This window comes from Phocoena phocoena, chromosome 4, assembly GCF_963924675.1.
Source record: "Phocoena phocoena chromosome 4, mPhoPho1.1, whole genome shotgun sequence".
Lineage (NCBI taxonomy): Eukaryota > Metazoa > Chordata > Mammalia > Artiodactyla > Phocoenidae > Phocoena > Phocoena phocoena.
The window spans coordinates 64,751,237-64,766,271 of NC_089222.1; the positions used below are offsets into that span (position 1 = coordinate 64,751,237).

The 15,035-nt window shown below is 42.2% G+C and overlaps 1 protein-coding gene across 4 annotated transcripts in view; it reads right to left on the reverse strand.

Annotated features, from left to right (window-relative positions):
* Positions 1 to 680: 680 nt before the first annotated feature.
* The window catches only part of DGKG (diacylglycerol kinase gamma), a 165,435-nt gene continuing 151,080 nt past the window's right edge, over positions 681 to 15,035 (reverse strand). For all 4 annotated transcript variants that reach the window (XM_065876667.1, XM_065876666.1, XM_065876665.1 and 1 more), the window contains 3 exons: positions 12,791 to 12,911; positions 10,443 to 10,503; positions 681 to 779 (listed from right to left, as the gene is read on the reverse strand). In XM_065876667.1, the coding sequence (XP_065732739.1) occupies positions 681 to 779; positions 10,443 to 10,503; positions 12,791 to 12,911 (281 nt within the window). The remainder of the gene's footprint in view (positions 780 to 10,442; positions 10,504 to 12,790; positions 12,912 to 15,035) is intronic.

A 15,035-nucleotide genomic window follows, 5' to 3' on the forward strand; every position in this document is an offset into this window, starting at 1 on the left:
CTAAACAAACACACAGCCAGCAGAAGGCTTCAGGAAAATCACCAGTGCCCACTGAGGGTGCGCAGAACCAAGGGAAACACAGCTTTCCACAGCCTTTCTGCCTCCTCAGCAAGTTCCGGGAGAAGCTGTCACTCGAAGGACAACCAAGAAACCAGCGTGCGTATGCTGAGTCCTGCCAAGGGCTGCGATCTGAGAGTTGGAGGTGTTTTTGTCTCCTCACAGAGGGACCTTTGTGAGCGTCCCCTGGAACGCAGGCTCTTTCCCTTGGCCACATCCGATCTCCCCTTAGACAGGAAACCTGCAGCCTGCTCCTTGAGAGCGGCGAGGAAACTTGCAGGGGTGGTGGAAAGAAAGGGGGGTTTCTCCTTCAGTCTCAGAAAGTCCCGCTCAAGGTCTTCTGGGAAAGTGGGAGTTGCTGCATGAGCCAGCTGCACCCTGGAGGGCTCTAAGTCCATTCACAATGTCCTGCCGGCACTGGCTCTGTTGGAGTGTGTCCATGGTTGAAATAGAATGGATGTCAGGGTGAAGCCTTCTTGTTGAAGGGTGGCTTGGCTTCCACTGGTTGGAGAAGAGAGTGTGTGTGTGTGTGCGCATGTGTGTGTGTGTGGTGTGTATGTGTGTATGTGTGTGCTTCAGTTTCTTGTCTTCTCTCTTGGTTGAACTGGCATTGGGCATAGTGTCTAGTCTTTTGAACGGCTCTTCCTCCTCAGAGAAAAGAAGCTGCTCTTCTGGGGAGGCCCCATCATCATAGGCGCTTGGTTCTTGTGAGTAATTTTAATCTAAAAGCAAAGAGGCAGAAATGAATTAGTGGCCTGCAAATCCCAGAAGCCTATGGGAGAGTGATCTGCAGAGAGAGGAAGGGAGGCCAGCTTCGGGCTGGAAGGAGCCCCATGCAGAAGGACGAGTGTCCTTGAACAGCTTCAGAATTGGCAACTGGACCCTGACTGGGCCTGGCGTTTGGCACTGCTGGGAGCAAGGGGCGGAAACGCTGGGGAGAGACAGGTGTGAGCTTCCCACGTGGCGATCAGCTGAGCTGATCACCTGTCTCATGTCCTTGCTATTCATAGTCTCTCAGAATGTCACAGCCAGAGGAGACCTCAGGGACCATCTCATTCAATCCCTCTGCAGGGTAGATAAAGGAATGGAGATCTCAATGCTCTCTCGAGCCTTGGATTAGCCTAGGGTCGCACAGAGAAGGCCAGAACAGCTAGAGCATAGTTCTTTGGATTCCCCGCCTCCACTGCTCCTGGCCATTCCTGCCTGGGCCCTGCAGAGATGTCAACCAGTAACTCCAAACTGACCTAGAGGCTTCAGTCTGACCTCCGACCCAAGCGCTACTCATGTGGAAAGTTTCCGAGGGAGTCTCTTAGGCGTTTCCTCTTTTCTTAGTCTTCTAGGGGAGACCCAAGTTTCTTTTAAAAGCTTTTATTTTTGTTTGAATTTTAGGTTTAATGAGTGCCTTCTGCAAACTTTAAGTCAATTGGAAGTGAAAGACACTGGCGAATTCTCATCTTTTGGTCTTTCTTCCCAACCTTACCCTCAGGGTATGGCTTCAAAATGCTTACTCCCTATTTGAATGTGGCCTGGTGACACTGATGCGTTGATAATCTGCTTTGTCAGTCCAGCAACATTTGTCAAGTAGGAAGATGATGTGGGAACAAGAGGCACTTAGGATTCAAAGACCTGGGTTTGGGTCCTAGGACTCCCCCTTCTTTGCTGTGAACCTTTGGACAAATCATTTAGCCTTCAGAAGCAGTGCTTGCGGAACTGTAAAATGAGGATAGCAGCATTTATTCTATTTTTCTCACAAAGTTGTTGTAAAGATCAAATGACAATCTGTCAATGAAAGCCCAATGTAAACTGTAAAATGGAATGCACCAGTCAAATAACTTATCTTACACTGGAGGAGGAGAAAGATGCTTGTCAAAAGAAACACAATCTATGAGCCCGTTCTCTTGAGTTTTACCACCTATTGAAATGACAGTGTGACCCTAGAGAACAACAGAAGAACTCCTGAAGAGAGAGACCCATCAACAAGTTTAAATGTAGGATAAGCCAAGTGTTGTCAAAAAGAAGTTAGGTAAGGAATGAGAAGAACCTGAATGGAGCAATTGAGGAAGAATTTTAAGATCTGAAAGGAAGGGAAGAAAATGTGTTGGTGAAAGAGAAAGGGAAGGCACTAGGTTGAGGGGCTACATACCAGCTGGTTGAGTGTGGACCAAAGGATGAGAAATGAGGTCACGAATACAGGTGGGGCAGTTGGTATAGGGTTTAAAGGGAAGGAGGCAGCAGAGATTGGGTTTAATATGAGGTAGTGGGGAACCATGATAACTTTTTAAGCTGGAGGATAACATGAAGAAAAGAGTTTGAAGGGAATTATTCAATAGCTGTTGTCGAGATGAGCTGGAGCTGGGAAGAGTCTGGCTAAGAGGGTTCTACTGCAAGCCAGGTTTAAATTTATAAGGCCCCAGGATATAGAAAGAAAAAGATGGGGCCAAAAGTCATTGTGGGGAATGAACATAACCTGGGGGAAGGAAGCTGAAAAAGACTGTTAGGTTGGTTTCCATCAGCCTGAAAATCTAGGAAGGGAGTAAGTCTCTCTGTTTTGTGGTAGTCACCAGGGGAGCACACCGACGACACATCAAGTCCCGTTTTGTGTTATGTGCCCTATTATGGGCATTGTCTTTATCTCAGAATTCAGGGAAGTGAGGCACTTATCTGTGGTGTGAAATTTAGCCCCATCTGATGGTAGTGATTTGTGGCACATTTCCTGTGGTAAGCCTTGTGCCACTCTGGAGCGCAGGGGCCCCGAGGGGAAGAAGACATTCATCTTATTCACCTTGGTATTCCCTGAGCCAGCGCAGAGCCTGTACCTGCTATGGAAGTACTGACTGGTTAGCACAGCCAAGAAGAACGGGGGAATGTTCCGGCAGTGGAGCTGGCCGTGCTTGGGACAGAGAGTGGTAGCTGTGGCACCGCTTACATTTCCCATTGATGGAGCCCATTTTTTTAGACCGTGGAAGATCCTTGCTTCTCCTTTTTCTCCCTCTAGCTGACCCGTTTATTTGCTTGTTAGCACCTCCAGGGCAAAGGGGAGGAGGTGAAACTCAAATCCCTTTCATTTGGGTTTTCAGCAGTTTTGACAAAGGTCTTGATGGGGCAGGAGTTTGGAGATGCTGGGTAACGTGAGGTTTTGACGTGGTTTATGGATTCTAGTTCTACAGATAACTGGGAGTTCACTGTACGTACATACACTGGGGGCAAGAAGTATGAGATCATGTCCTCAACTCGAGTCAAAGAAATGTCAGTATCTTACCCCCTCATCCCCAGATTAGGAGGGGCTAGTGGGTTAAATAGGTAAGATCCCATTTTAGGAGGTAGTTGGATGTGGTTAAATCTGCCTTTTCAACCCCTGATGGAAAGAGGGCATCCCACATTTCTGTAGTTAGAACCCAAACCTCTCTGGTCAGGCAATTAACTAAAGTCTGTATGATTGTCTTAAAAACCCTTCATCACATTTATAACATCTGGCAAGCACTAGAGACAGCAGCCCCATGCTCTTAGCTTTCTGTTTTATTACAGAGAAAATTTGTTAACGGTTAAACATGTCACATTTTCCTTAGGAAGTCCTTGTTCATAGTGTAATAATAGTCACCCATTTTCCCCTTCCCTAGGTAAGTAACATTTAATTCTTTAATGGAATTGGAGATTTTTTGGTTTTGTTTTTGGAGTATACTTTGAGGTGAGAGGTTACTATACAGTTATCCCTTGGTATCCATAGGGAATTGGTTCCAGGACCCCTGGTGATACCAAAATCCACGGATGCTGGTTTTATACAAGTCTCTTGTGTAAGATGGTATAGTATTTGCATATAACCTATGCACATCCTGTATACTTTAATCATTTCTAGATTGCTTGTAATACCTAATGCAGCGTAAACGCTATGTAAATAGTTGTAAATATAATGTAAATGCTATGTAAATAGTTGCCAGCACACAGCAAATTCTAGTTTTGCTTTTTGGAACTTTCTGGAATTTTTTTCCTGAATATTTTCTGTTCAAGGTTGGTTGAACCCAAGGATGCGAAGCCCATGGATATGGATGGCCGACTATATAATGGCACTTTCCCAAACAGGCAATTTCTTGGACACCATATGTTAAACAGTCCATTACTTTCAAATTAGTTTATGATCTTTCTTCCCTCCTTCATTAGTTTTTATGTATACTAGGGTTTCTTATGGCTCTCTTCTGTACTATTGATTTATCTATCCAATATTGCGTCAACTGCTGTGGCTTTATAACTATTTTAATATCTTGCGGGAAGTCCTTCTTCACAGCTCTTTTATAAAATGTCTTAGCTATTGCATTGTTTTGTCAAGTTTAAAAAATTGCATTAGAATTTTGTCTGGGGGTCCCTATTTAGAAACATAGGATGTTTCTAAATTCAAATCTTTTAAAAAATATTACTTAAGTCTTGAAGTTTTCTTCATCTATTTTTCACAATTCAGTTTGGTATTTTGTTTTTGTCTGTTGCCATTATAATACTTAAACTTTTTTCTGTTATATTCCTCTGATTGGTTATTGCTGGTATGTACAAAAGCTATTAACTTTTGTCTATCTTTCTGTACAGCTTCATTGAAATAATTTAACCTATGAGGTTTTCAGTTGATTTTATTAGCTTTCTATATACATAATTATATTATCTGCAAAAAATGACAGTTTTGATTATTTTCCAAATACTTATATTTCTTTTCTGCTTCATGTGTTTTGCATTGGTTAGAACTTCCAAATAACATTAGCACACGTCTTATCCATGATTTTAATGAGAATTCTGGTAGTGTGTTACATAAAATATTACTCATTGGTTTAAGATAGATATTTTTCGGGACTTCCCTCGTGGTCTGGTGGTTAGGACTCCATGCTTCCACTGCAAGGGGCACGGGTTCGATCCTTCATCAGGGAACTAAGATCCTGCATGCTGTGTAGCACGGCCAAAAGAAAAAGGAGATTTTTTTTCTTTTTTTTTATTTTGAGGAAGTGCCTTTCTGGTCTGAGTTTTCATCTTTAAAAATCAGAAATGTTGAATGTAATTGAGTATTTTGGGGTCATCTATTCATATTATCATGTGATTTTTCTATCCAAACTTATATAAGAAGACATCCTTGCATTCCTTTGATATATTCTTCTTGAGTGAATGATTCTTTTAATATATTGTTCAATTGTATCTGCCAATACTTTAACTATAATTTTTTTTTTTTTTTTTTTTTCTGTACGCGGGCCTCTCACTGCTGTGGCCTCTCCCGTTGCGGAGCACAGGCTCCGGATGCGCAGGCTCCGCGGCTGCTCCGCGGCATGTGGGATCTTCCCAGACCAGGGCACGAATCCGTGTCCCCTGCATCGGCAGGCGGACCCTCAACCACTGCGCCACCAGGGAAGCCCTACCTATAATTTTTGTATCATGTTCATATTTGAGATTGGTCTGTAGTTTTCCATTTTTAAGCATAGTTTTTGTTAGGTTTTTGTATCTGTCTTAATTTTATCAAATGGATTGGGTAGCTTTCTATCTTTGTTCTATGGAACAGTTTACATAAATATTTATTCCCTAATAATATGGAAGAACTCACCAGTAAGATCATCTGTTTTAAGATCATTGTGGATGTAATTCTTTGAAAACATTTTTCATTTCATTAAGGTTACCTAGGATTTTTATAAGATGTTCGAGTTTATTAGAATCAAGATAAAACTATATATATGTCATATAATGTCTTATTAAATAAAACCATTACCATATTTATATTACATATGTATTAAAGATTTTAGTATCTCTAATCTCTGTTTTTCTTTTTCTCTTTTTAAAATTAGGTTTTCAAACATTTGACATGTTTAAAGAACTAGTTCTAGATTTTCCTGTTTTTTAGTTGTTTAATTTCTAATTTTATCTTTATTTTCTTCCTTCTGCTTCTCCTAAGTTTGTTTTATTATTCTTTTAATTTGGGGATTATTCATTACATTTTTTTCCTTTTCAAATAATGGAAGTATATGAGACTCTGAATTTACTTCCAAATACAGTTTAGGCTATATTCTGTAAGATTTGAATGCGAGCCTTCTCATTTTTATTATTTTTTAAATAGTCAATAATGTTAGCTTTGATCGCCTCTTAAATCTATTATTCTTTAGGAGAAGTTAAAAATCTCTGAGTGATTGGATTTTATTTATTCATGTAATCTTCTATTATTAATTTCTAGTTTTATTGCTTTGTGGTCACGTAAAACAACCGTTATAATTTCTGCTTCTGGATTTTATATATATGTTTTCTTTGTGAACTAGTTTATGATCTATTTTAGTAAACATCCTATGAATCCTTGAAGAAATGAGATATTTAATTATTTAAGGCGCAGTTATTTCACCCAAGTTTAATTTTTAAATTGAGGTATAATTGACATATGACATTATTTTAGTTTCAGGTGTACGACTTAATGATTTGATATTTGTGTATATTGTGAAATGATCACCACAGTAAGTTTAGTTAACATCTGTCACCATAGTTACAAAATGTTTTCTTGTGATGGGAACTTTTAACAGTTACTCACTTAGCAGCTTTCAAATATACAATACAGTGTTATTAACTATAGTCACTCTGCTGTATATCACAGCCCAGGACTTAACTTATTTTATAACTGGAAGTTTGTACCTTTTTACCCCCTTCACCCGTCTCACCCACCCTGCTTCCCCTACCCCCACCTCTGACAACCACCAATCTGTTCTCCGTACCTATGAGCTTGTTTTTTTAAAATCCAAGTTTTATGTCATTTACTTTTTTTACAGCTTGACCTCAAAGACAAAAACAAAATTTTTTTTTTTTTTTTTTTGTGGTACTGTTGTGGCCTCTCCTGTTGTGGCCTCTCCCGTTGCGGAGCACAGGCTCTGGACGCGCAGGCTCAGTGCCCATGGTTCACGGGCCTAGCTGCTCCGTGGCCTGTGGGATCTTCCTGGACTGGGGCACGAACCCATGTCCCCTGCACTGTCAGGCAGACTCTCAGCCACTGCGTCACGAGGGAAGCCCAGAAACAAATATTTTAAAGCTTCTCAATACCTGTCTTTCTGTCAATTTTTTTTTTTTTTTTTTTTTTTGCGGTATGTGGGCCTCTCACTGCTGTGGCCTCTCCTGCTGCGGAGCACAGGCTCCGGACGCGCAGGCCCAGTGGCCATGGCTCGCGGGCCTAGCCGCTCCATGGCATGTGGGATCCTCCTGGACCGGGGCATGAACCCATGTCCCCTGCATCGGCAGGCGGACTCTCAACCACTGTGCCACCAGGGAAGCCCTGTCAATTTTTTATATATGTATTTTTCTCAGAATATACATCTATACTGAGTTTCACAGTATATATTTTGATTCTGTTATTAAACAACTAAAATTTTATGACCATTATATCTCAAAATTGAGAGTACTTTATATTAAATAAAAAGTGACATTCTTTATTCCACTTTATGCTTTTGGCATGTTGGAAGGTTAGTTTGCCCCAAACTATCACTTCTTACTTTTAATTTCTCTATGCTTGTTAAGGATAAGATAAAAAGATATATATATATGTCTTTCTGTTTTAGATGTATCTCTTTATAAGAAGTATATCATTGGATTTTAATTTTTAACCCAATATGAGAGTCTTATACTTTTAACAGGGGACTTTAGCACATTTATATTTTTTGTCATTATTGATATATTTAGTCTTAATCTCTTTTATCTTAATCAAAAAAATTTTAAATGTTTGCTTGTTTTTCACTTTCTGTCTTGTGCTACACTGACAGGGTTCATTAACTTTAAATTCTCCCAGATTTGAAAGGTGTGCACCCTGTTTTTAGTGTCACTAGTAATTATCTAGTTATTAAAATTTTCTTCAGATTTACATCCTGTAATTATTAAAGTGAAGAGAGACAATGAAAAATTTAACATTTTTACTATTCTTTCAACAATGTCTCCCACATGCTTTCAGCCTTGGTGAACATAATTTTAGGTTTGGGATCCAAGTTATGAATGTTTACATTATATATCTTCTCTTTCAAAGAATGATTTTTGCCATTTGCATTCAGTTGCATAACCATATTTAACAGTTTTTTTACTTTATTCTAATTTAACTGATTTTAATTTTTATCAAAAGTTCTTTTGTTGCTGTGCTGTCCCATCATTAAGCCTTCAATCCGGAATCACTTCATAGTATGTGCCTTCAGGAAAATGATTCAAAAAGGGTGCTTTTAACTCTTTAAAGTTTAAGAATGATTTTCTGTTACCTTCTGCTGCAGACCAAATTGTGTTCCCACCTCCACACCCCAAAATTCAGGGGTTGAAGCCCTAACCTCCAACGTGAGGGCATTTGGAAATATGGCCTTTAAGGAGGTAATTAAGGTTAAATGGAGTCATAAGGGTGGGGGCCTGAATCCAATAGGACCAGTGTCCATATAATAGGAAGAGACATCAGGAGTGAATGCACACAGTGAAAAGGCCATGTGAGGACAAGGTGAGAAGGCCATTGTCTGCAAGTCAGGAAGAAAGGCCTCACCAGAAAGCAACCCTGCCGACACCTTCATCTTGGACTTCCAGCCTCCAGAACTATGAAAGAGTATGTTGTTTAAGCCACTCAGTCTGTGGTATTTTGTTAGGGCAGCCTGAGCTGACTAACATACCTTCCACAGACTGAACACCATAAAAATCACTGGGTCACAGTTTTTTTTCCATCGTGAGTTGTAATCTCTAAAAGGTGGTGTGGAGAGAGAGTGGGGATAGGAGGAGTATCTGGCTATTTTAAAATCAGTGTTTGGATCTGCAGGAAAGCAGTCCAGTTTCCAGATACTACTGAGCTAGGTGGCCGAGGGTTTGCTTTCTTCCAGCTTTTTTTTTCTTTCTTTTAGGAGACAGGAGGAGCTTGGATAGATGTTTCTCTTTTTTTGTGGTATGCTGACCTCTCACTGTTGTGGCCTCTCCCGTTGCGGAGAACAGGGTCCAGACAAGCAGGCTCAGCGGCCATGGCTCACGGGCCTAGCCGCTCCGTGGCATGTGGGATCTTCCCGGACCGGGGCACGAACCCGTGTCCCCTGCATCGGCAGGCGGCCTCTCAACCACTGCGCCACCAGGGAAGCCCATTGGATAGATGTTTCTTAATTCAGCTCCCTCAAAATTATAAGTAGTACAAATTCCCTCCATCCTTCCCAACTCTAACAAGGTGGTAAGATATTAGGTTTTGCTGTAGTATGTTCTCATCCTTTTCTTAGACTTCATAGAAACCAAAAGATTGAGGTAAGATTTTGCAGAAAAACTCCTACTTTTTATAACCTTTATAAAAGATGACATTTCTAAAGTCTCTGTCTCTAGGGACTAGTTTTACAATTTGTAGAAGTTATATGGAACAAAGAATTATAGAAATAAACCTACAATTCAGACCTAGTAACTGTCTTATGAAAACCTCTTTTCTAGAAGACAACTTGATGTTCTGAAGGGCTCCAAATACAGGTTATTGAGGTATCTGAATACTCCACTAGAGTGAGGAAGCTCAGAAACACAACTTCTGTCTTGAGATTTGCACCCTCACGATAGTATTGAGGATGTTACTAATGTAGTATCCCAGCGAACACCCTGGGCCCTGAACACCAGGACAGTGGTTTCTCTTTGCCATGGAGTTTCTAGCTGGGTTTCTGAGAACAAACTGCTAACAAAGGTATGGTAAATCAGGGACTGGGGTTTTTCTCTTGATTTTTGTTTGTTCAATCCTTTATCCATTGCTAAACAAATATTAATAATTGTGCATCTATTACAAACAAACCAGGCACAGTGCTAGATGCTGGGAAATATGGGTCACAGAAATGCCATAAACAAAATAGATAACCCGTGTGGTTACCCTTTCAGGGGAGCTTTCAGGTGGGTCCTTGGGGCTGCGGGTGCACCTGGGGTGCAGCGTGTCTATGCACTGTGGGAATTCTCCCCCAGGAGCCCCGGTGGTCACAGCAACTAGCTGTAAGTTCGGCGTAAGTGTGCACATTTGGCTGCTATATAAAGAAGCACTTTCTAGTGATTAGGCTTGTTCATCAGTGGAACAGTCTTCCTTTTGGGGTGGTAAGTTCCTTGCCACTGAGTGATTCAAGCTGAGGCTCTCAAGGATCCTGTAGATGAAGCCTCAGAATTCACCATCTAGAATCATAAGCTCTTTGAAGACAGGTCTATGTCTCCTTTGGTTTGGGAACTGGTGTCTCCCAGTATCTGGCACATAGCACATATTCAATAAAAGCTTGGCAGGTAAATGAATGGATGGATGAATAAAGTGGAAGAGAAGCTGCACTAGGTGATCTCCCAAAGCTCCTGTAACTCTGAGATTCAGAGTTTCATATTAAGTCAGTGCCCCAAAGGGGCCCAAAATAAAGCTTCTCACCCTCATCTCAAAGATTGGCAAAACTTACCGTGCAAGGTGGCTGCATCCAGGGCTCTCCGTCCACTTGCATTGGCAGCAGCTTGTTCGTCCTGGAGCCCCGAGAACAGAGAGCACAGTGAGCTTCTTGGAGTCTAAGGATGAGGGTTGCCCCCACCAGGGAAACAGAAGTGGGAAGACCTGCCCTGCCCACCTAGGAGTGGTTCTGAAGACTCTCCTGGCGGGGGGGAGGGGGGGGGGGCTTGCTGAAAACAGATTTCTGAGCCCACGTCAGGGGTCCCGACTTGACAGGTATGGGCCAGGCCCAGAGGTCTGTGTTTTAATAAGCACTACGGATGATTCTGTTGCTTTGACCCCCAGACCCTACTTTGAGAAACATGGCCCTGGGTGAGCAGTGAAGTCCAGAGGAGTCTGGGAAACAGCGGCCAACAAGTATGGCAGCACCACAGCTGACTGGACCCTTAGTCAAACGATCAGCCAGAGGGCCTGTCCATGGTGCCAAAACGCCACCATGAAATGGGAAAGGTTATGAAATGGGAAAGGTTATGAAATGGGGAAAGGCCTGGTTTCAATGCTGAGTGAGCAGTTGCATCACGTCAGTGAGGTAATGTCTCCCACTTAAACGAGGTACAGCTCAGGTCTGAGTGTGTCTTGCCTTGCCCCCAGTCCTAAAGCATCCCCTCTTTTATCTCCTGAACAACAGCAGACGCTGCGGTTGCATGGACTGTGGACCTGGCTTAGCTGGGAAAAGGGGTCATTGGGAATGTGATCCCCATGGGTAGGCAGAGGAGAGAGGAGAAAGCATTGCTTTCTTGCTTGGGTCAAGGCTTCTTTGGCATACAGATTATTAAAGGAGAGAGATGAAGGAGAAAAGGCAGGTCCTTTTGGAGGCCTCTGGTCTGGGCGAGCAGGGAACAGTTGCCACCCAGTGGCCAGAAAGCCTTCACCTGGGTTTGGCATCTGCCCTGCTTCTGAAATTATAAAATGAGGGAGGCAGGCTGCGTTTCTTTTTTTTTTTTTCAGGCTGTGTTTTGATGTAGATGATTCTCCGACTGACTCTGAGGATATTTAATAATAAGAACCAATAAACCTAATAATAAAACAAAGAAGAGGAGAGAGAGAGAGTGGCATTTTGGTTTTGGGGAGTGAGGAGAGTATCTGGGGAATGCCCTGGAGGCTAGGGCTTCTGACTCACCCCCTATATTTCTATCTGGAAACAGAAAATATCCTATCTCTTATACATGTTTTAAAAAAATTCTTCAGAGACCAAATTCTCTGGTCTACATATGTTATGGCTTAGATGTGCTAATGGACTGGACCTACTCAGTGTTAGAGTCATGGGGAAAGGACAGAGAAGGAACTACAGAGGTTAACCTGGAAAACAGGGGCCCCAGCACAACAGCCCAACGAAGAAGAGAAGCAAAGATCTGGGGAATAATTGAAAAGACAGGAGACACAGAGAGGGAATGAAGAAAGGGGGTTAGTGGGATAGATCAGGGAACCAGCTCTGAGGACCTTTCTGAAGGATGCAGGGTGGCACCAAGAACAGCGTTTCTCTGAATGTGCTCTGAGGACATTCACCCAAGAGGTTAAGGGATAAAAGTGTTCTGTGTTTAAATAACTTTGGGAAACCTGCATGTGGTGGTCCCCTCCAGGAGATCCCCAAGACACATGAATAGATTTGATCTATAGAAATTAAATGGGAAATGGAAAGGAATAAGGACTCCTGAAATAATCAGATGGACAAAAATCTGTGACGAGTTGCATTTATTAAACAGAAGCAACCAAAATCAGAAGATCCCCTCCATTAGACCCCATCTATTCAGGAACCTGCAGTGGCTGACCTATGTGATCCATACTCTAAAGAACTGTCATCCTCTTAGTCAGTTATGACGGGTTTGCTGAGGTTGATGGTTTAACTCTACAAAGGTATATGGGATTGCTAACTCTAGTAAAAGTATTTCTAAGACCATTATCCAAGAAAGAGCAGAGTGGAGCACAGAGCCTGGTTTTTGTCAAAGTGTGCCCTCTGGCATGCATTGAACTGTTCAATTTGTAAAGATAAAGAAGGCAAGGAGTTGGATCTCTGGTTCTCTGGACCTCATAATATGACAATCCTATTTAGAGAATCTCACAAATTCATTCTAAGAGAATAGCAAACTGGTTGTGGTGGGACCCTTTAGTTGATGTCCTGGATGTTTGCGTTATACCTTGTTGGGGAAGTGGTCTCCAAAGACATTCTTCATAAATGTTATCAAGCTTCTGCCCCACCCCACTCTCTCTGCACTGAAATCTAAAGATGGCTTCCTAGTTGTTATCTGTAAGAATATTCAGGGAGGTGGGGAGACTGGGGGGCTGCTGGGTGATGAGGAAGCATACCTGATGGAGACAGAGGAGCACTGGGCCAGCCTCCTGCCTGCACTCTTCAGGCCAGTGTAGATCTGCCCCATTTCCATGGCTCCCTCTAGCCCCACCACTTCAAGAAGCTGGTCACTGAGGTCTGTAGAGTGAGACAAGCAAAAGCAGTGCACACACATCTCTCTGTTTCCCAGTCTGGTTTGGGCCAGAAGGTCTGGTCCCTAGATGGCCAACCCAGAACTCTCAATATCCCTTCATCTCCTACCAAACAGCATTTTCATCCTCATTCTGAATAGGGAATTTCCCCAGAAGTCAACAAATGTACTTTTCATAAACAGAAACCCAGTTCTAGTAAAAAAAAAAAAAAAAAGGTTTTGCTTCAGAAGGTTAACATGCATCCAATGAATAGGCTGACATACCCAGAAGCCTCTTCAAACGGAGCATAACAAAGGATGAACCAGCTACTTCTGAAATACAATCTCCCAGTGCAGCTAAAGACACATTGGTTTGGGATTAGGATAGGAAGGAATGCTGATGAAGGTGCTTATCCAGAGCTGGATCAGGTTTCTCTTCCCTGAATGTCTGAATAACATTTTGGCCCTACTGACGATGACTGATGCTTAATTAACTTCAAATTTGGCCTGCGGTAAGCCAGTGGTGAGCCAACCTCCTTGGACATCCTTGGGGAAGTCAGTGACCTCTTTCAGGACACCAGGTGCTTAATCTGAGCCAAGGAAAAGAATATTTCACCTACACCAGATTATACTGGGCCCACAGTACAAAAAGAGGGATAGAAAATACGAGTCTCGGGCTCAGAGTCACACAGGATCGATGGCTTCCCACAGTGGCAGTCGCTTCTGATTCAACACCTAGAAGAGGTCCTTTTTTTCAAAGTTCCTGGGGCTTGGATTGTGCCTGTCGAATTTCTGGGGAAAGCAATGGCACCATTAAGGTTTGATGGTGCACCCAAAGACTCATTTTTACAACACAACTTTTATTTATTCAAAACAGAAGCAAATAAAAAAGCAGACTCTTTAAAAGCTTCCAATCCTTCTTTGCCTACTAAGGCAGGGGAAATTCTCTCATAGGTTGTGGCTAATCGCTAACATCCTATTAATATTCATGAACTAGAAAATTGTTCTAGAAAATCGTTAATGTTTCTGCTTATTTGACAGATGGCTTCGGTCTTCTAAGGTGCCTCCTGATAAAGTACGATAGTGTTTATTAAGATTGGCAAGGAGATATTTGGGTTTGTCTTTACTTTTTTTCACATACACACACTGTATTTTATTTTTACAAGAGATAAATAAACTGACACCAAGCATTGTGTCTTTACTTTTTTGTTAGACTGTTGTTTAAAAAAGTCTCTTGATGGATATACTTCTTTTTTTTTTTAACACCTTTATTAGAGTAGAATTGCTTTACAATGGTGTGTTAGTTTCTGCTGTATAACAAAGAGAATCAGCTGTACATAAACATACATTCCCATATCTCCTCCCTCTTGACGGATATACTTCTAATGAAGACAGTTAAACTATTGGGCTGACCACAAATGTGTAAACGTCACTGAAGTCTAACCTAATGATCACTAATGGACATCAGCTGCCAACAGATACAAAAACTGCATTAGTCTCTCTACACCCATGGTTTTCCCCTCTACACCCATTGACACCCCCATTCTCCTTCTCTGGTACTCCTTTTTTCACAACTGTGAAAAGATACTGTCTCCTTAAACCCTCCATCTCATTTGGATTTGGAAAAAGAAGCCATGAATAGGCAAAGTTTGTTTAGGAGAATGCTCCAGGCTCTCTTAAGGAGCTTAGATCCAGTAAACAACAAATGTCTAAACCTCTAGTCACTTAATTAGTTCCCTTCTTACTAAAGTGTGTTGAATAACCATTGGATAGTTTTAGCTTAATGTGTCATTTTACAGTGTCTGTGAAATCAATATGGGTTGTGAATGAGAGAGAGAAGAAGAAGGAGGAGGAGAAGGAGGAGAAAAATGAGGAGGGAGGAGGAGGGAGGGAGGGAAAGGGAGGGAGGAGGGAGGGGAGGGAAAGGGAGGGAGGAGGGAGGGGAGGGAAAGGGAGGGAGGAGGGAGGGGAGGGAAAGGGAGGGAGGAGGGAGGGGAGGGAAAGGGAGGGAGGAAAGATGTGTAGGTTGTGTTTAGGGGTGAGGAGAGTGGGGGAGTCATACTGGGGTAGGAGAAAGGAGAAGGGAGAAAGGAGGAGAAAAGAGAGGTAGAACTTTTTAGAAGTTTCTCTGT